Source organism: Fomitopsis serialis, assembly GCF_022376445.1.
Source record: "Fomitopsis serialis strain Sig1Antser10 chromosome Unknown B0H18scaffold_24, whole genome shotgun sequence".
Classification (NCBI taxonomy): domain Eukaryota; kingdom Fungi; phylum Basidiomycota; class Agaricomycetes; order Polyporales; family Fomitopsidaceae; genus Fomitopsis; species Fomitopsis serialis.
In genome coordinates this window covers 293,644-312,072 of record NW_025954984.1, presented here as the reverse complement: position 1 = coordinate 312,072, position 18,429 = coordinate 293,644, and the positions used below count along the sequence as shown (strand labels likewise).

Here is an 18,429-nt window from a genome sequence, read left to right as displayed (position 1 = left end):
CGCCGTCTGGGACTTCATCGGACGAATTGGAGGGGGAGCCGCGAGGACCCTGCGAGGCTGGCCGATGTGATCCTCGGCCAGGCCTCTGTCCATATGTGTATACATGTGCATAGTTTGCATGCCTGCAGGTAGCCTCCAGCTCGCTCCTTTCTGACGACCACGTTCTTTGCTGTCATCTCTTTACTCCTACGTTATGACCTTTGACTTTCTGACGTTTCTTGCTAAGACCCGGGGCCTCTGTAGTATATCTTTCTTATACGCGCGCACAGTCGCTGCATGACCATGATACCATGATACCAACCGGTACCCATGTAGGGGATGTATGTTACAGAGGATGTATAAAAGCATGGCTATGCGCTCCTGTCGCCCAGCAGCGCCAGGCTAATTCTATACAATGATGCAGTGGGGTTGAATGCCGAAGGGTATAAGAATGCTAGACAAATGGGTAACAAGATGCCGGATGATAGGGTGTACAGCGACATGGGAGGGGGATATGTCTAATAAGGCTGAGAGTAGTGAGGCTGAATGTGAGGATATCCTGTCCGTCTATGTGAGCTGCAGCAAAGCGTCCATCGCACACCTACACACCGAGAGCTCGGGACTGACTATGTACAGATCATGGGGCGTTCTCTATGGGGCGTGTCTGCGCCCCGCACGGGCGACATTTCGGAGCGATTGGAGGGCGGCGGCCACGGAGTTCGAGGCGCACCTCGCCTCCTCCTCGCTCTCGTCGTCTTCCTCCTGATACCGCTGGCTCGTGCTGGGCTGCAAGTCCACCTCTTCGCCGTATGATGACTCGTCATCTCATCTTCTTCGTCATCGTCGTCGAAGGAAGAGTCATCGCAGTCGTACGGGTTCGCCGACTCGATGGAGAGCTGCACAGGATTGTAAGCGGATTGGGCAAGTGGACTCGTCGCGCGAGAGCGGATCTGCGACTGGCGCGCGAAGGTGGTGGGGTCCGGGGTGGCAGTGCCAGCGGCAGATGGTAGCTCGCCTACGTCAGTGCGCTGGAGGAGGGCTTGTGCGACCGACATTGTCGCAGGCGTTGGTGCGCCCGGAGCACTAGCGTTTAGGTTGAGGGAGGCGAGGGATGATACGGTGCTGAGCACACCGCTTGTTGGAATGGACAGGACAGGACTATGGGCGATCCCGCCAGCCCCAAGTAAGAGCGTGTCGTCGTCGAGCGCGTCGTCTCCCCGTTCAGCGGAATACAAGCTCATCACTCCTCCGACGGTCTCGCGTAGTCCCCGACCTCGCCCCAGCTCGCCGCGCGCATGGCCATCGTGAGGTGACCACTCGCGGTGCTCTGTCTTGACGGCGCGACAGTGTTGAATGCGTCTTCGCTCCGCCGACCAGCCGCCTGTTGCTCCTCTGCCTTGACACGCTCTGCCCAGAGCTGCCGCTAGACAGAGTCTGCTCCATCTGCGGCGCGGGCTGCCTGCGGAACGGAGCCTGAGCCAATGCGTGAGCGACAGCCTGCTCGGCGTGCGCTCCTCTGGCGAGGGCATCCCGGATCCATCCACGCTCGGCGTCGACGCGGATATCGGCGACGGCTGTGGTGAGCGGCGCGCGACGGACGGAGGTTGAGGGGAATGAGCCGCGCCGCCGCTTCGGTGAACGTCCGGTCGACATATGTCTCGCGTCATAGTCAGCCCAGTCGGTGTACGCGTAGTCATGCCGGGCGACTACGTCCGTCGTCGACTTATTGCGGGGCGCGTCTCCACGCCCGGAGTACCCACTCTTGCTCTTGTCTCGCCGGCGCTCGTGCTGTGATGCACCTGGTGTTGAACGGCGCCGTGATAACGAGTGGGTGGGGGCGGACCTGACACCGACGTGCTTGTACTCGTCAACTTCCGTTTCTGTTGGGGCTTGCCTGCTCAGGAAGGAGCGCGTAGGTCGGACACCTTGCCAGAGCCGCCGTAATGGACGGGTCCAGCGGAAGCGCACTGAGGACATGGCCGAGCTAGTCTCGTCTGCGGTAGGCTCTAGGGACGGCGCGGGTCCAAGTTGTGTCTCGCGCAGCCACCCTTCAGGATCCTGAATGTCACGGAGTATCCACGGATGCCGCTGCGACAGAACGTCAAAGACATCCTCACTATATGCGACAGAGATGTAACTCACCTTCACTTGATCAAGTGTCATCCGCCTCCGTGCATCCTTCTCGAGGAGACCGTCCAGCAGCTGTACAACCATGTAACCATCGGTTCCTGCCCTCTTGGCTGCGGTCGTTGGTGCCGTCCACCCGTCTCGAGCTGGTCAACACCCATCGTCGGGTCAACCGCCCAGTCCTGCCGCCTGATCACCTGGTACACCTCATACTCGCGGTCCGCAACGAACGGCAGGTGACCAAACAGCAGGCCGTACAGCGTCACGCCGAACGCCCAGACGTCGATCGCCTTCGTGATGGGTGCCGGCGGCGCGGACGCGCCACCGTCCTCGCGTTCGCCGTCTCATTCACATTCACGGTCGACGAGGAGGCCGCGAGATCCGCGGTGTCGCATACGATCTCGGGCGCGAGAAACATGGGCGTGCCGGCCGTCTTGGACAGGTCCGTGTCGTCCATGAGAATTGGGTCTTCGTCGCCAAGGTCGACCATACCCTGCCCAGCCGCCGCGAGGCGTTGCGCATAGGAGAAGTGCGCGACACCAAAGTCGGCGATCTTGACGGTCCGCCTGTCTGCGGTCCAGAGCAAGTTCGACGGCTTGATGTCTCGATGGATAATGCCCTGGTGATGTACTATGCGACCGTGTCAGATAGAGTTGGCCTTCGTGAAGAAAGGGTGCTCACGGTATTCGAGGCCCAATATGACGTCGCGGCATATGCGCCGTGTTTGGTCAACACGCAGCACCGGCTCACCGTCATTCGTCCGCCATTTGATCTCGCCACCACCAGGTACTCCATTACTAGCGGAAGCAAAAGAATAGAGTTAGCATGAGAAGCATCAGTGGGAGCATCCCGTTGCGGGCACAATGCCAGCAACATTGTACCGCGTACTGCAGCCGAGGCAATATGGTCCGGCACCGTGACAGCGGCCCCGTACAGTAATGCGACTGCTCGTTGTGACGGGAGGGGAGCATATACGCGTCGCTAGACGGGCATGCATACAGCCAGCGAGTGCAGGGTGGGAAAGAGGAAGGACAGGAAGGCGTACCCATGTAGATCTTCTCGTGGAGGTTGTCATCTATGACTTCGAGCACTTGACTATGTGTGGGTGATTGCACTTCTTCATGATCGCGATTTCCTTGCGAATCTTATGTTCCGTCGTCCCGAGCTTGTCGGTGAGCGGCAGGTGCGGGGAGAAGGGAGGTTCTGGTTTTGCTTCCGGAACTTGCTCATCTTGTCCGCCTTTGGGTTCTTTCTTTTCACGACCTTCAAGGCCTGTGTTGTATTCGCATACAACGCGGTGCAGGACGATGTTGAGAGCTGCGCCGGAGCGACAGGACGGGACTCACCACAGGCATGTTACTATTCGACGTGTCTCGCGCCAGATACACCTCGCCATGCTGGCCTACTCCTACACGATGGTCGAACTCGTACTGATTCACCATCCTTCGGTTGTACACGCGGCTATGGCCTGTCCGGATCTCGTGCGTCATGATGACAGCGCCAGGCTGGGGATCTTGTACATGCTGGGCGGCCGTCTGGTCGCCAGCGCCGCGGTAGCGAGAGGTAGAGGGGCCGGCGCCGTCTGCCATGGCGCTGGGGATGATGCGCCAGAGCGGAGTGGGAAGGAGGGGAAGAGAAGGAGGAGAGGAAGGCGGGTGCGGGGACAGGAGGAGGACTTTATGCAGGCGACACTCCACGGTGGGAGGCCAAGTGGTGGGCGTCTGTCTGGCCAGTACGCCCCTCGCCTGGGCGCTCGCCTAGATCCCAGCAGCGATCTCGCCACCCGCGCCTCTGCCACAGACTTTTGATTTCGCGTTCCTTCCGCCGCCCGCACACTGCCATCACGCCCGTGCGCCATTCATTTACATCTCGACTTCTACGGCACTCCCGCAGCATACAGCAGCTCCCAGAATACAGTTTATCGATAGCGACGAAGTCCCCGCTTCTCCATCGCCCCAGCTCCCTGTCCCCGCACTGCCCAACTCATCCGCGAAGAAGCCAGCTCAGCGAGGGCACGTGCACTTGTCCTCTTCTTTCACGTTCTTCATCACCTGCGTAGCCAGAACCATGTCAGCGACGATGATGCTCGACTGATGAGCTGAGCAGCGCGGACGCCGCTCGGAGGGTGCTGTACGTCAACATCACCGCGAAGCGAGCACAATGGGAAGGCACAGGAACGTGAACTGTACTCCTCCCCATTGTCCTCGACGCGACGCGCTGGGAGCCGCTGCCGTACCCACGACGAATCAAGGGCTGGATGGCAGCGGTCAGCTTCCCAGACAGATCGCAATACAGTGCTGCTGCAACCCAGCCCGCCACAGACGTCGCGTCTAGGTGCCCGTCGCCTCGCGCGATGTGATCCCAGCATCAGGTAACTTAGGGAGATGGGCCAGAGCACTCACCGAATCGACGTGCTGACCGCATCCCTGTAGCATAGCAAAACGTAATGTCAGTGCGATGGCCACATGCACGGCTCCCAGATGGGGGAGAAAAGAACACATCGATGCCCGGCTAGCCCGGCGGATCAGCCAGTCGTTGAGAGGCCGTACGAGCATCGCAGAGTCTACTTGCCGGGATGATGTGGGGAGTCCGGGGAGACGAGGCTGGGGTAAGCACGGGGCTCACCTTCCAGCTGGTCTTGCCACATTTGTCGCACTTGACCTGGAAGCAGGCATTTGCGGGAGCGGAGGTCTCGAGGTGTGCCATCTGTTCGGTCGACTAAGCGAGATCCCTATAGATCGAGCGGAACCATTACCTTGGTGACTGCTGTTCGAAGCTAAAGTGGTTTACGGAAAGCTGCAGGAACGAGGCTGGATTCAATCAAACAAACCTATTGGAAAGATGGAGCCGTTCAGTCGCCTCGATCGGCGGACCACTTCAAAGATCCACGTACTCACTGTATCGTGTGAGCGTATCACAGAGGCCCGCAGCCGTCAGCGTCACCGGAGAACAGGGAACAAGAACCTGAACGAACCTGTTGCGCTTGCTCTTCACAGACGAGTGCGAGCTCGAGGGGGGAGGCGCGCGAGTGCGCGATTTATGCGCCTCTCCGCTTTCCCATTCCGAGTACGGCATGCCCGAATTACGCCCTCCCTCTCCGTAAGCACGTCGCGATCACGTGTTTTGCAATGACTGAACTTGAAGCTGAAGCACCAGAGCGTGCCCTCCCAGTTTTGGCAGCTTCTCCAACTTGTACAGGTCGACGCAGCTTGTTGCCGGTGCTAGTGGCGCTTAGATGTCCCGTAAATCTGTCTACGAGAAAGAAGCAGAGCGTTGCTACCTCCGAGTCACCGCATGCTAGTGGACTGGATCTGGTCGAACCACACTCGAGTCTGGGCAACCGAGATGCGACAGCTACGACGTGGGCGCACCACGAGACAGGCTTTGAGTGAAAAGGTTCCGTTGAAGATGCTGCATATGGGCTCCAGGCCGCGATCCTCCGCCTCCTCCACGTGGTTTGAGACTTAGAACCATTTCGGTGATCAGCGAACTAGAGTAAGGAGCCCGGGGGATCTGCGTATATCCCTTTCCATTCCGAGGACTCGCCACATACCTCGACAATGTGGGCTATTTGCCGTGCAACTGCGTCTTGACTATTCGCGTAGCATGCAATACCATGCCAACCCCTGTTAAGAAGCACATCGGTATTCCTGTTCTAGCGCGTTTCTCCCTGAATGAATAGATCAACGAAGTCGACGCCAGCCTACGACAAATCAAATCCGCGGGGCGGGAGCAAAATTAGGAAAGCACCGACGAGGCTACTGCACTTAGTACAATGCGGGACACGAGCCCTCTGCGAGAGAGCGCGCAACGGATCCTTTTTGAGGCAAGCTTGTGTCATTTTCCGACTCGTCGGACAGAAGGGTAGATGTTGTCAAGTCACCAAGGATCGTTTGAGACGAAGGAACTGAGCCGAGCAAGGTAGTGAGAGTACCGCACATGCATGTATTGCAACAGCACCAGTCTGGAATGGTTAGTAACCTACGTGTGGGGGCAAGCCGCCAATGCCGGGCTCGAAAGCGTCGAGCGCATCGACAACTATGGGCCCAGTATGGACCGCAGCCACACCGGCATCTAGTCCCACCAAAGTTCCGTACGATCGAGCACTAGTGCGCACAGAACGATCCATCAAATTTAACCATTCTCAGCCGCCAAGGCCCATTTAGCCCAGGCCCCGGATCACAACAAACTGCACCAAGAAAGGAACATGCAGCTACCGACCGCCGCCACCAGCTGATATCCCGCCTCCGAGTCTGTGCGGTCTCCGGGCGGGCAAGATTCGCGGGGGCAACAGCCCGACAAGGTGTTCAGCCGCGCTTGTTGGCCTTCCGCACCTCCACGATGACCTCACGCAGGCGGCGCAGCGCTTCGTTTACTTGGTCTTCGGGCAGTAGACTGAATGACGCGCGGACGTACGCCGTCTTGCGCGGGTTGGGGTAGAAGGCAGCACCAGGAAGCGCGAGGACTCCCCGCTCCAACGCCGTCGTGCGAATGATGTACTCGGAGTCGCCCTCCATTCCTCTCCAGGTCCTGGTTCATTTAACAGGAGCTTGAACCTGCGCGACGTAATTCGAAGTTCCATATATCAGTGAACGTGGACAGCGCGAAGATGCCACTGTGGAGGGGAATGAGAATGACACACCAGAAGAACATGCCGGCCTCGGGCGACGTCCACTCGGCCAATCCTGCGAGGTGGCGCTGCATCGCGGCCTCGAAGACGTCCCTCTTCTCGCGATAGAACTGCGCCACGCGCGCGGTGTGCGCCGTAAAGCCGTCGTACCCCCACGCCGACAGAACCTTGAGCGCGATCATCTGCGAGAAGGACGACGCCTGCAGGTTCACCGCCTGGCTCTATGTGAAGGGTGAAGGGAACCCCAGTCAGTGGTTCTGGCCTCGAGTCGAGCGAACAGACACGGTGATGTGCGATCATGGGCAACGTCAGACTTACGTGCAGGTCCATGACTCTCAGTATGGCCTCGGGCCCAGACGCGAAGCCGACACGTAGCCCAGACGACATGATTTTCGAGAGGCTGTCGAAGCGGAGCACGCGGCCTACTTCTGGCAGATCTCTCTCCAGTTCGAAATAGGACGGTGGTCTGTTGGCTGGTCCGAAGTACAGGTTGTAATACGGATCATCTGCGGTAGTTAATTGTGACCATCAATATCGAAAGATGAGGCGCACCGAGCGCAGCTCACCTTCCAAGATGAAGAAGTCATGTTCCCTGCTCAGGGCCAATACTTCGAGGCGCCGCTCGAGCGTGGCGGTGCTTCCAGTTGGATTAGAGCCGTACTAAATGCGCGTTGTACGCATGGGATGTGTCAAAGGTCCGATCCAGTGACAAACCCATCGTTGCGACGTACTGGAACCGTGTAAAACAGCTTCGGTTTCGGTTTCGATGGTGGCCAGTTTTCAAGAATCTCGCGCATGCTGTGCGAGCATACACCGTGGCCATCCGTCTCAACCTCTAATCAAGTGAGTACCATGTGGTAGACTTCTGATTGATAGACGACTGACCAATCATTTCAGCATCTAGTGTGTGGAATATCGTCAAGGTTCCTCTGCAATATGACTCAGTAAGCCAGGAATTATTGCTGAGCGGCTCACATACGCATAAACAGGAGCCTCGATTAGAACGGCGTCTCCGGGGTTTATGAGCGCATTCACTCCCTAAAACGCTATGAATAATTTGGCTCCTGTGTGTGGAACACTAACCAACCTTGAATATCATGTCCTGTGACCCAGCACCAATGGTGATTGTCCAGCCTTCGCCCTTACGTCGACCGTGGAGACGCTCCTGCAGACCGAAGAGCCACTCTCGCAGGGCAGGCAGGCCGTTGGTAAATGTGTACTGGAGCCCGTCATTTAGCTCCTCTTCGGTTAGCTGCATCGTCGCTTCTCCATTCGGTGAAGCAGTGTCACGTATGTTGAACTGCATCGAAGTGATCGGAAACGTCTCCGAGTTGGGTTTCCCCACGAGAAGCGAGATGAGACCTGGACGGCTCTCCAGGGGAAGCAATGCACGGACTACCCAAGGTCTAAATCAAAGTGTCTCATAAGTAATGAGCGCCAGGCTTACTTCCATCTTCCCTCCTCCGGTGCGACGCATGAGACAGCCTTGATGGGTAGAACGAAGCCGGGAGTACCTGGACACTATTGCTTTCAGCTGTGTTGGCTGAGCTGCCGTGTTCTGTACAGGTACACCGTCAACGTGCGTCGCCGTAGGTTCCGACATCACGCAGAGAATGAGAGAAGATCAGCGCTGAATCTCTTGACGACGCCTTTATGTACTGGTGCACAGCGAGGTATGAGTCACACAGAGTCGTCCCTTGCACGCGAAGTCTACTAACCGTAGTCACTGACACTCCGCGTCGGACCACATGCAGTTTATGATGTGATTAGGGTGTGGTATCGTCTAAGATGAGTCAAAGCTTCGGCCTGCCAAGCTGCAGCCCGACTGTGGGATTAGCACGCTCGGCGAACTGCGGGTGCTGTAAAGAACGGTCTCGGAAGGGTCTCGGGTGTACGTTCACTAGACCTGCCTTTCCAGGACATCAGTGCGTGCGCCACATCAGTGGCTGCCTCTGCTTCCTGGTATCGTGTTGAGTTGTATCGTAGGCCTGCAGTGACGCATTGGGATACGATGGACAGTGTCTCTATAGCAGAAAGCCAAACGAAACAGAGCAGGATGAATGTTGAATTACTGGGATATCCGTGGTCAACCGAACGACGGATCAGATGACAGAAGCGCCCGGAGAGCCGATGCGCTCTCAGCCACACTGTGTTTGACAATGTTTGTGCCGGCAGAGGTACTGGCAAACTCTAATTTTCAGAGTACACACAACGCGACCAGGCTTCGGCGCCGTCAAGACTTCAAGACTCTCCTCAACAATGGCCTCTCGCCCGACCGTCAACGTCCGCTCGACCTCTGGAGGTGTGTACAATGATGTGGGGACGTGAAATGTTGATGTTGAATGCTTTTTCGATACGCAGAGGCATCCAGCTCGCTCCCGCTGCCTGCGGTCCTCACCGCGCCTATCCGACTTGATGTCGTGCAGCAGGTGCACAGTGAGTGAAGTGAACCATCACAGCAACTATCCTTGAACCGTCCTGCAGAGAGCATCGCGAAGAACAAGAGGCAGGCGTACTCCGTGAGCGAGAAGGCTGGCCACCAGACCAGTGCCGAGTCCTGGGGTACCGGTCGTGCTGTCGCACGTATCCCCCGTGTCGGTGGTGGAGGTACCCACCGCTCCGGTCAGGTATGTGCACAGTCGTTTGTACAGTAATTATTCCACTCACGCAGGAGATAGGCTGCTTTCGGTAACATGTGCCGTGGCGGTCGCATGTTCGCGCCCACCAAGACCTGGCGCAAGTGGCATGTCAAGGTGAACCAGGGCCAGCGCCGCTTCGCTACCGTCTCCGCTCTCGCGGCGTCTGCGCTCCCCTCTCTCGTCCTCGCCCGCGGCCACCGTATCGAAGAGATTGAGGAGGTCCCCCTCGTCGTCTCGTCGTCCGTTGAATCGTTCAAGAAGACCAAGGAGGCTGTTACCCTCCTTCAGTCCCTCAAGGCGTACGCCGACGTCATCAAGGTCTCCAACTCGCGCAAGCTCCGCGCCGGCAAGGGCAAGCTGCGGAACCGCCGTCACCGCCAGCGCCGCGGCCCCCTCGTTGTCTACAACGAGGACAACGGCATCGTCAAGGCGTTCCGCAACCTGCCTGGTGTTGAGACTGTCAACGTCAAGAGGCTTAACCTCCTCCAGCTCGCGCCGGGTGGTCATCTTGGCCGTTTCGTCATCTGGACCGAGGGTGCCTTCGCTCTCCTTGACGAGGTCTTTGGCACGTTCGACAAGCCCGCTGTCTACAAGAAGAACTACGTGTTAGTTGCTCTAATGGCGGATTGATTGCTGCATGCTCACATACTTGACAGGCTCCCGACCGCGAAGATCAGCAACCCCGACGTCACTCGCCTCATTAACAGCGACGAGATCCAGTCGGTTGTCCGCCCCGCGGGCCCCAAGCAGCAAAAGCGTCCCTGGACGCAACACAAGAACCCGCTTGTCAACAAGGGCGCTCTGTTCCGCCTGAACCCCTATGCCAAGACCATCCGCCGCCAGGAGCTTCGTGAGTGCTTCTTTTCGCGAGTTAGCAGAATGGTTATTGAGGATGTACATACAGTCAAGCAGGAACGCGTCAAGGCACAGAAGGACAAGAAGAAGGCAAAGAAGCCGAAGGCCGCTGGCGAGACCTTCCTCAACACGCTCTTCGCTTCGTGAGCGAGAATGAACGGACGAAGGGCGGGTCGTCGCTATGCGTCGTGGCACTTATGATCAATGCTTCCGTTGTTACTACACTTACCATGTCTCATAACGCGTATGCCATTTATTGTCATAGTATGCAAACAGTTGCAAGACATTGTGGATTGAGCGTTGTGCTATGAATACGTGGTGCTAGTCCAAGCAGACATGCGAACACGTTCTAAAAAGTAAGTAGGAGGCATGACATCGACTAGTTCGGAAAGCCCCCAATGCGACAGAAGGAAACGACTTGTGTGCGTATTTGACTATTTCACCGTGGAAGATTGCGCGGTATATGTTATGCGTGCGACGTGCCAAATCATAAGAAACATGGTGCATGCTGTTACGTGTCGATGAGAACAGAGAGATTGAGCTTCGTATGCAGTTGTTCATTTCGTCGGCAGTCCTTCAGAAAGCCCTTCTGGCACCAGACGAGCCGATCCTGGTCCCTGGCGCCGACATCTTCGTATCCCTGCTCTTTACGCCCGCGCTGGGCGCAGGAAGACGTGACGCGGGCCTGGGCAACGCAGATGAGCACTTGCTCGCGGGAATACAGCTGGCAGTGGGTGCCCTCAGTCCTCCCACCGTCCCAACAGTCCTCGCTGCGGTACCGGCACCAGTGGCATTAGGAAGTCGCCCAGCACCAGCCGACCGGGGCATCGCACCCGTCGTGCCAGCGGCTGTCCTGCGCTCTCGAAGCGGCCGCAGCCGGCGGAACCTTCTGTGCCTGCAGCTGCGGCGCGCGCTGGCCCTGCTGCAGGTTCGGACGCTGTACGCCCGCCGCGGCGAAACGGGATGGAGCCTCCCGCGTGAGCGACGCACGCGACTTCGCTGGGGCAGCGCCGGGACGGACAGGGCCTTGAGTGGCAGAGGTAGCGGGGAGAATGACGCCTGCACTGGTGAGCTCCGCGCCTGCGGGTGGGCGTTGCACGCCGCGGATGACGGTCCTCGGACGGAAGGGCTCAGGGGCTGGGGCAGCGGGTTTCTCATTGCTGGGTGCGCCCGGTGCAGGATCGCTTGGGATGCTCGAGGCAGGCGAGCTGGAACGTGCAGAGGTAATGCTCGCACTTGAGCTCGTGCTGCCGGTGGACCGGACGAACCGGCGCTGTTAGCGGAGTCCGTCCGGCCATGCACCTTCCATGTCTTTTTCACGATCCGGAGAGCGGGGATAGGGGCGGGTGCGACGGGAGGTGGGCTCTGCTCCTGCAACGATGATATTGCAGGAGTAGGCGAACCGGTCACATCTTGGCCAGCGGACGATGCTCTGCCTTGGTCGATTGTTCACCCTTGACTGAAGTGGTCGACGGCCACGACGTAGTATCAATCACCTCCGGCGGTTTTCCGTGATGGGGCCTGGAACTGGCGACTCTGAGCGACCGTTGCGTTTGGTTGGGCGCTGTAATCTCTACGGAAACTTTGGTAGCCCCGCATTGTTTCGAGATTTCATTCTGCTCCTCATGACGCATCGAGGGTGCTGACGCAGTCGTGTCAAGATACATCTTATCTGGTTTCGATGTAGCACTCGTACCTGCACTGGTAGACCCTTCCACGACCTCGTTCTTGCCTTGTTCGCTACATGCGTACTCACTAGCAGCGGCTTCCATCTTCTTCATCTCGGCTGCCATATCAAACGCTCGTCGTCTTCGTCACCACCTGCCCACATCGAATCCCCGGCGTGGAAGGAGATCTTGTCGTTTAACAGGTCAAACGACATATCTGTCGACTGCATCTGCATGCTGAAAGAGGTATGCAGATCAACAGATGTCCGTCTAGGGTCATCGTTCGGGATACGATTCCTCAGCAGAGGCCGCCGCGTCGGGGGAAGCGGTACCACGGTGGATGACGCGAAGAGACGATCCGTCGGCGAGTCTGATGAAACCGGAAGGACCAAATCCGTCAAGGAATTCGACTCTTCGTACGCGCCCGTCGGTGAGCTGACGGTAATGAGCAGAGGGATGGACACTGTATCTTCCATTTCGCCGTAATCAGCCCTCATACCGTCGTCCTCGTCAGAATAGTCCCCATCCGCCTCTTCCCGCAGTGGAGGGAGCGGGCTGCGGTTCGCAAGAGGGCTCGGAGGTGCCGAACCTGAGATGGTCAAGGCCGACAAATTGATGGAGTTGATGACATCTGCCAGCGGTGCGCCCGTAGGCGCAACGGTTACAGCACGGAGTGGTGTGGCGTCGTCCTCCTCGTCAAGGTCTGCGCTGGCTTCGTTGGCTGGGGACTGCTGGGTGAAGGCGAGTTTGAGTGTCTCTTCAATCTCGATGTCGGCGAGCGGCTTTCTCCCCATAGCACGTTCACTTGGCGTGCTCGCTTCATCCAATGTATCAGCAGCGGGTGATGCAGCTGTACAAACCACATCCTCCTCCCCAGAGTCCCACACGTCGTTCGTGGTGGTATCGCCAAAGTCGATGAGCTTGCCGTTCGGTGTCTTCGGGGCAACGTTCTTGTGAGATGTATAGACCCTGTTGAAGAAAACAGTGACATCTCCGGGCTGGACATCGTTCTCCTTGTCAGAGCTCCCAGAGTCTGGCGATCCATCCCTGCGTGGCGTTGCCAACGACTCAAGAGGGTCGAACATGTACAGGACACTGTTCCGTGGTTTGTTGGCCATCGTAATGGTTAGTCGTCAGTTCGTGAGGGAGGCAGAGCAACTGTGTGGCCTCGTCAGGCGTCGTCGTGGTTGAGCGTGGGGACCGTGGTAAGGCGCCGATCGCGGTTCAGTTTCAGTTCGCGCTCCGGCCATCAGTCATGTGATCGTGATGAGCGACCACGTCTGACGAAGAATTAGGATGAGTATTGGACCGAGCAGACTATATGGCGACTCACTGGATAGTCTGAAAGCATACCGTACCTCTTCCAGGGAAGCAAAAGGTACTGATAGAGTTCTCATTCCGTTGAGCTAAGGTGGTGTTCACGTGATGGTGCCACTGGGTGGTAGGCGGCAAGTGCTCCATGGCTGAGTTGGTTACAGCGTCCGACTGTTAAGTTGACCTTTGTATTTTCACATCGGACCGGAGAGAGGAATGATTAATGAAGAGGGGCGAGCCGCCTGGAGGGAACTCATTCCCTGGATCAAGGTCCTGAGTTCGAGCCTCAGTGGGGCAGTTGTTTTGCTTTTTGACCAACTGTCCAATGCCTTTAACACAGCAAACAACGGGGGAGAACCTCAAGAAAGTCAAACGAACACAACTCTGTGCATCGTTGGGGTGGATAGACCGACACGGAAAGCTGTAAGAGCGAGATAGTCACGGACGTGGATTCCCTACCATTGATACAGATCATAATCATCTCAACGCGAGTACATGACTTCGAACAGTCACCTTCATGGGGCTATCGGACGCGGAATATACATAGCCACAACGCCGAATAGCATAACGAACGTATGGTCCGCTCTGTCGACTGCGATGTCGGAACCGGATCAAGCTACAACGAATTCGAAGAGATCATGCCACTATGTGTCTCATATCAGACGGCCGATGGTCGCCTCGACTGCACCTCCTGCTGTATCCGAGCAAGCTGAAGAGCTGAAATCATTGTCAGATGCTCTGCCTGACTGCCGAGGCGAGACAAATACGCACCCATGTTTGGAATCGCGCGGCTACTAGTGGACATCACGCGTTGCACATTCTGTAGTGCGTTTAGAGCTATGCGACCATGGTCATGCTCTGGATACTTTCGACTAGCAGCTAAGCCAATATGGGTGCGAGTCAATGACGATGAGATTCCCGACAGAAAGACTCACCCTTAAGTACGCGAGCGATATCACCCCATAGTACCTGGATGCGCATCGCGGATATGCTCTAATTCTCATACAGAATTCACGGATGGATTTATACGTACCGATAGGATCGGGTCGAAAAATCGATATTCTTCCCATGGCGGTCATTCAGGAGTAAGGCCGCAGACATCGCAGCCGCAATGCCTTCTGGCCTGCGAGCGTCTGAGGCTCATGGCAGCCTCGGTAAAGTTGTGCTGTCGCTGCATGTGCCAAAGTGTGCACCAGCAAAACACTGCTATCGTCTTCACGCCGCAGACTTGACTCGGCCCTGGGTATTGATGTGAAAAGGAGTTGATTGTGTTTTCCAACGTCGAAATTTCGAGTGTGGTCCGGGATCCGCAGTCGAGTCTACATGTGATTAAGTAGAACGGGATGAGTGTTAGATGTCATTACCTGCAGGTACTGCGCGACGAAAACGCACCGGAGTAATGCGAAGTCGTCCTCGAAGCGCGCTCGTATAGGCGGCCGCTTTCGCGCGTAAAACAAGCACAGCACACTTAATGCCAAGAGACAATTAATATGCTCTCGGATCAGTGCATTATCGGCGGTCGATGGATCTGCTTGTACAAAGGCATCCTGGTCATTGGATGACCGGTCAATGCAATGTTTCGCAATAAATTGGCACCCACATTCTGCAGTGTGTTAATTGCCAGTGGTCGTGGGGTCCCGCAATTGATCGCCAATGGTGCACCAAGTTGTGAGCCTGTGGCTACAGACCAGGTCCTGTCGAGGATATAGACAGACCATAAGATATGGTGTATCTCTTCGTCGTCCGTCGGAGGGCTCGCGCCAATGGTATGACTCTGTACACGATGGTACGGTCCCCCGGTGGAGAGAGCGCCAGTATTGTGTGACTGGAGAATTACTGCAAGAGCCACTGCAGCGCTGGTGTGATAGCGTCCTTCGACTGAGCGGCCCATGGAATAGAAGTAGGTCGCGAGTAGAACCTCGGCCTGAATGACGTGAGTAATGTGGTACTTCGACACATGCGCAAGGCAGTCCGCCACGCCTTGAACAGCGCGGGACAGGAGTATGGGCTCGTGAACCACAAGGATTGTTCGCAAGAGAAACGGGTGCCCCACATACACGCAGCGTTGGTTAGAGCGGGGGCGAGTGTGGGGCTGCGTTGCCGTACGGATTCGATGAAGCGATCCTCGTTGAGGACGAAACCCACTTGTTCCGCATGCTTGAGGAAGCGTGTTGCTCTGACAAGAAACGTTTAGCAGGAAGCTCAAAACAGACGGAGTTGTGGTGTACAAGGCTTCAATGGCTTCTGGCGATGGTCCCAGTGTTTGGTCCGTAGCCCCCGTCGCGGTACGTGGACGTGATTGGGCATAGGGATGTGAAGCTGACAACGGAGAGCTGAGTGAATGGTAGAGAGATCTGTGTACATCAAGCGTAGGGCGGAAACATCAAATGGCAGTGCTTACCCGCTCGCCGTTCCCCTATACTAGTGTCGTTGTAATTATATGCAAGGTGTTGCAGAGACTGTAGTGTGAAGCCAAGACAGCGTACCAGCATGTATCTGTCGAGAGCACGGAAGGCGACGGGTAGGAATGCTGTCAGACGCTCTCGAGACTGGGTATGTGCCATTTATACCTGTCTGTCATGGCGGAAACATGCAGAGGCGAGCAGTCAGACGCTTTCGCCGCTGACAGGAATGACCCATATACGCTTCCTTGTAACAGCATTACCGTTAGCACTTACGAATAAGCCCAAAGCCGCGAAAATAGCCTTCATGACGCGCCGCAGGCGATTAATCTCAGCAGCGGTCCCACGCGGCGCCCCGCGGACGGGCTCACGGCATGACCGCCACTGCTGATCTATGGACATCTGCAGTCAGCCCGAGGCACGGCGATTCAAGTCAAACAATCCCGTACCGGACGGCTGTCACATCCGGGTGCGATACCGCTGGACCGACGCATCTGGTTAGATGAACGGGTTGCACTTGGGTTGCACAGACGACATCCAGGAGAAGAGCTCCGGGGTTTCGCTACAAATCGGTGTTGTCAGCGAGTCTGGGCAATGTAATTGGGCCGCCCAAGTATACGCTCATGCGACAACATGCTGATATAATCTCACATGGGCGAGTGAGGAGTCATGCTGTAATATGCAATAACAGGTCATGTAAGCCACAATCTCGGTTGCAAACGTCGTCAATTGTCTGTCAGCGGTGCGCCGTTGACAGTAAAGGCTACAATGGCCGCGAGGACTGACCAGCACAACCTTATGGGTTACCCCTCCGCAATGCACCATCAATTTGTATTGATGGCATAAAGTGACAAACTGCATAGCACGCCGTTGCGGTTCACACCCTACCATGCGCGAAGCTGAGGCGTGAGGACGCACCAATAACGGTACATGAGGTGCATAACTCGCGAAGATGTGAGAGCACCGCAGAGCTCAGCTGCCGGTGGTGTAGGAGGGTCTCGCCAAAATCGGCATTGCTGGTCTTCACCTATGAGGCAGATACCAACGAGATGCCGAGCGAAGACACAGGGTGGATTGCCTGCCACAGAGGTGCCCTCGTTAGGACCTTTTGATCACTATCAGGAGTTCGAATTTATATTCTTGATGTTGTGGACTAAGTCAGATCTCGGAGTGGTGAGAGAAGGCCATGTGTACGCGAGTCAACAGGTGTAGCTTAACCACCGTCGTATGCGTTGGGTCCAAGTCGGGACGATGCAGTTAACACGGTGGTTCGAGACTGGCGCAGGCTTGCGTGATGGTGGATGGATTGTCCATGTAAGGAAGCCAACGGCCTTGGATCCTAACATGTACAAACAATGACCATTGACGCGCCTTAGCACAAACCAGACTCTAACAGTGCTCTACCGTGACCCTGGCACTTGAGCTCGCACAAGCGAGAGCATCTCTGTCCTCCTAGTTTCCGAACATCCCTTCTACAAGGCTCTCATTATTACATCTTGTCTCGTTCGTTCATCATGAGCTCCAACATCACAGAAACCCAGGTCGCGGTACCCAAGAAACAGAAGAAGCTCAAGCCTGCCCGCAAACAAGTCAAACCTGGCGAGGTCGAGAAAAAGGAGGCACCACAGACGGGAAAGGAGTACAGTGAGTCTCGGTCTTATTCTGTTTGAGCGTCTGAATGTTCACACGTTCTCTACGCAGATATCTGGTACAACAAATGGGCAGGAGGTGATCGCGAGGATAGCTACTCCAAGTACGTCTCTGTTTTGCCCTGACCAGTTGACGCTGACTTATCTTGTCCCGCAGTAAGGTCAAATCGCAGACACGCTGCAACATCAAGCGCGACGCAGGTCTCACACGGGCGAACACGACAGGGAACAAGTACTGTTGCCTCTTCTTCGCGCGCGGCTGCTGTCCCTACGGCTGGGAATGCGAATACCTGCACATGCTCCCGGATGTCTCCACCTCGCTTCCGGACACGTCCAAGGACTGCTTCGCTCGCGATAAGTTTGCGGACTACCGCGACGACATGGGCGGCGTGGGAAGCTTCCAGAGGCAGAACCGCACACTGTACATCGGGCGTATCAAGGAGACAGGGACCGGCGTGGAGACGGAAGAGGTTGTCCGCCGGCACTTCAAGGAATGGGGCCAGATAGAGAAGAGTGCGTGACTCGTGGTCGCTCGGAGCGCACTTTGCTGAAGCCACTTACGATTTCACAGTCCGAGTCCTGCAGTACCGGAGCGTCGCGTTCGTTACATACGTCTCCGAGTTTCACGGTCAGTTTGCAAAGGAGGCGATGGCGTGTCAGTCTCTCGACAACGACGAGATCCTCAACGTCCGGTGGGCGACGGAAGACCCTAATCCTACCTCGAAGGTAGAAGAGAGGGAGCGGCTTGAAACAATCGGTCGGGAAGCCATTCAATCCAAGATGGATCCCCGCATTGCTGACGCCATGCGGGCGATGCGGGCACTGGAGGATGGGGACGTCTTGGATGGGGAGCCCGTGGCCAAGCGACGGAGGCTTGAGATTGAGGACGCGCCGCAGGAGCTGGCTTTCTTACAGCCTGATCCGGAGCCAGAGGAAGAATTGCAACCACAGCAGACAGGACTTCTCAGCGCGGACGCTCTGGAGGGACTGAAGTACTTCGCCGAAATACGCAAGCGAAACGCACTGGGGAAACCTGTGGTACGTGTAGTGCCAGCATCAAAACCGCTGTCCGAAGGGCTCGGGCTGGCGGACTATGGCAGTGACGAAGATTGAACGACGCAGTGCACGTTGTACTCTTACAGATCGGATTTGTTATATATATGCACA

The 18,429-nt window shown here is 56.7% G+C and overlaps 7 protein-coding genes across 7 annotated transcripts; 3 read left to right on the top strand and 4 right to left on the bottom strand.

The window, feature by feature from the left end:
• Positions 1 to 605: 605 nt before the first annotated feature.
• On the bottom strand, positions 606 to 3,695 carry B0H18DRAFT_954039 (kinase-like domain-containing protein; the record flags this gene model as incomplete). The annotated part of the gene is made up of 10 exons (XM_048042233.1): positions 606 to 1,310; positions 1,354 to 2,067; positions 2,122 to 2,219; positions 2,243 to 2,435; positions 2,459 to 2,736; positions 2,788 to 2,903; positions 2,988 to 3,087; positions 3,152 to 3,201; positions 3,222 to 3,358; positions 3,453 to 3,695. 10 exons carry the CDS (start codon positions 3,693 to 3,695, stop codon positions 606 to 608), a joined length of 2,634 nt encoding a protein of 877 aa, XP_047894773.1.
• A 2,718-nt stretch (positions 3,696 to 6,413) lies between these two features.
• On the bottom strand, positions 6,414 to 8,339 carry B0H18DRAFT_1084545 (PLP-dependent transferase; the record flags this gene model as incomplete). Its single annotated transcript, XM_048031801.1, has 11 exons — positions 6,414 to 6,627; positions 6,651 to 6,662; positions 6,749 to 6,957; positions 7,055 to 7,242; positions 7,303 to 7,396; positions 7,468 to 7,571; positions 7,622 to 7,665; positions 7,716 to 7,774; positions 7,824 to 8,131; positions 8,184 to 8,270; positions 8,309 to 8,339. The coding sequence occupies 11 exons, from the start codon at positions 8,337 to 8,339 to the stop codon at positions 6,414 to 6,416; spliced, it is 1,350 nt and encodes a 449-aa protein (XP_047894772.1).
• B0H18DRAFT_1000951 (uncharacterized protein) lies at positions 8,115 to 8,819 on the top strand. Its single transcript, XM_048028263.1, has 3 exons — positions 8,115 to 8,131; positions 8,184 to 8,394; positions 8,455 to 8,819. Exon 3 carries the CDS (start codon positions 8,525 to 8,527, stop codon positions 8,708 to 8,710), a length of 186 nt encoding a protein of 61 aa, XP_047894771.1. The 5' UTR covers positions 8,115 to 8,131; positions 8,184 to 8,394; positions 8,455 to 8,524; the 3' UTR covers positions 8,711 to 8,819.
• A 133-nt stretch (positions 8,820 to 8,952) lies between these two features.
• On the top strand, positions 8,953 to 10,505 carry B0H18DRAFT_1000950 (60S ribosomal protein L4/L1/L2). Its single transcript, XM_048028262.1, has 6 exons — positions 8,953 to 9,038; positions 9,098 to 9,172; positions 9,221 to 9,363; positions 9,415 to 9,980; positions 10,032 to 10,225; positions 10,280 to 10,505. The coding sequence occupies exons 1-6, from the start codon at positions 8,996 to 8,998 to the stop codon at positions 10,375 to 10,377; spliced, it is 1,119 nt and encodes a 372-aa protein (XP_047894770.1). The 5' UTR covers positions 8,953 to 8,995; the 3' UTR covers positions 10,378 to 10,505.
• A 1,206-nt stretch (positions 10,506 to 11,711) lies between these two features.
• Positions 11,712 to 13,094, bottom strand: B0H18DRAFT_255577 (uncharacterized protein). The gene is made up of 2 exons (XM_048037310.1): positions 11,927 to 13,094; positions 11,712 to 11,872 (listed from the first exon to the last, which is right to left on the bottom strand). Exon 1 carries the CDS (start codon positions 13,013 to 13,015, stop codon positions 12,008 to 12,010), a length of 1,008 nt encoding a protein of 335 aa, XP_047894769.1. The 5' UTR covers positions 13,016 to 13,094; the 3' UTR covers positions 11,712 to 11,872; positions 11,927 to 12,007.
• A 657-nt stretch (positions 13,095 to 13,751) lies between these two features.
• B0H18DRAFT_1000945 (uncharacterized protein) lies at positions 13,752 to 15,148 on the bottom strand. The gene is made up of 5 exons (XM_048028261.1): positions 14,812 to 15,148; positions 14,604 to 14,758; positions 14,311 to 14,450; positions 13,983 to 14,202; positions 13,752 to 13,928 (listed from the first exon to the last, which is right to left on the bottom strand). Exons 1-4 carry the CDS (start codon positions 15,100 to 15,102, stop codon positions 14,084 to 14,086), a joined length of 705 nt encoding a protein of 234 aa, XP_047894768.1. The 5' UTR covers positions 15,103 to 15,148; the 3' UTR covers positions 13,752 to 13,928; positions 13,983 to 14,083.
• A 1,979-nt stretch (positions 15,149 to 17,127) lies between these two features.
• B0H18DRAFT_1084523 (uncharacterized protein) lies at positions 17,128 to 18,375 on the top strand (the record flags this gene model as incomplete). The annotated part of the gene is made up of 4 exons (XM_048031799.1): positions 17,128 to 17,257; positions 17,315 to 17,366; positions 17,420 to 17,775; positions 17,834 to 18,375. 4 exons carry the CDS (start codon positions 17,128 to 17,130, stop codon positions 18,373 to 18,375), a joined length of 1,080 nt encoding a protein of 359 aa, XP_047894767.1.
• Positions 18,376 to 18,429: the final 54 nt, after the last annotated feature.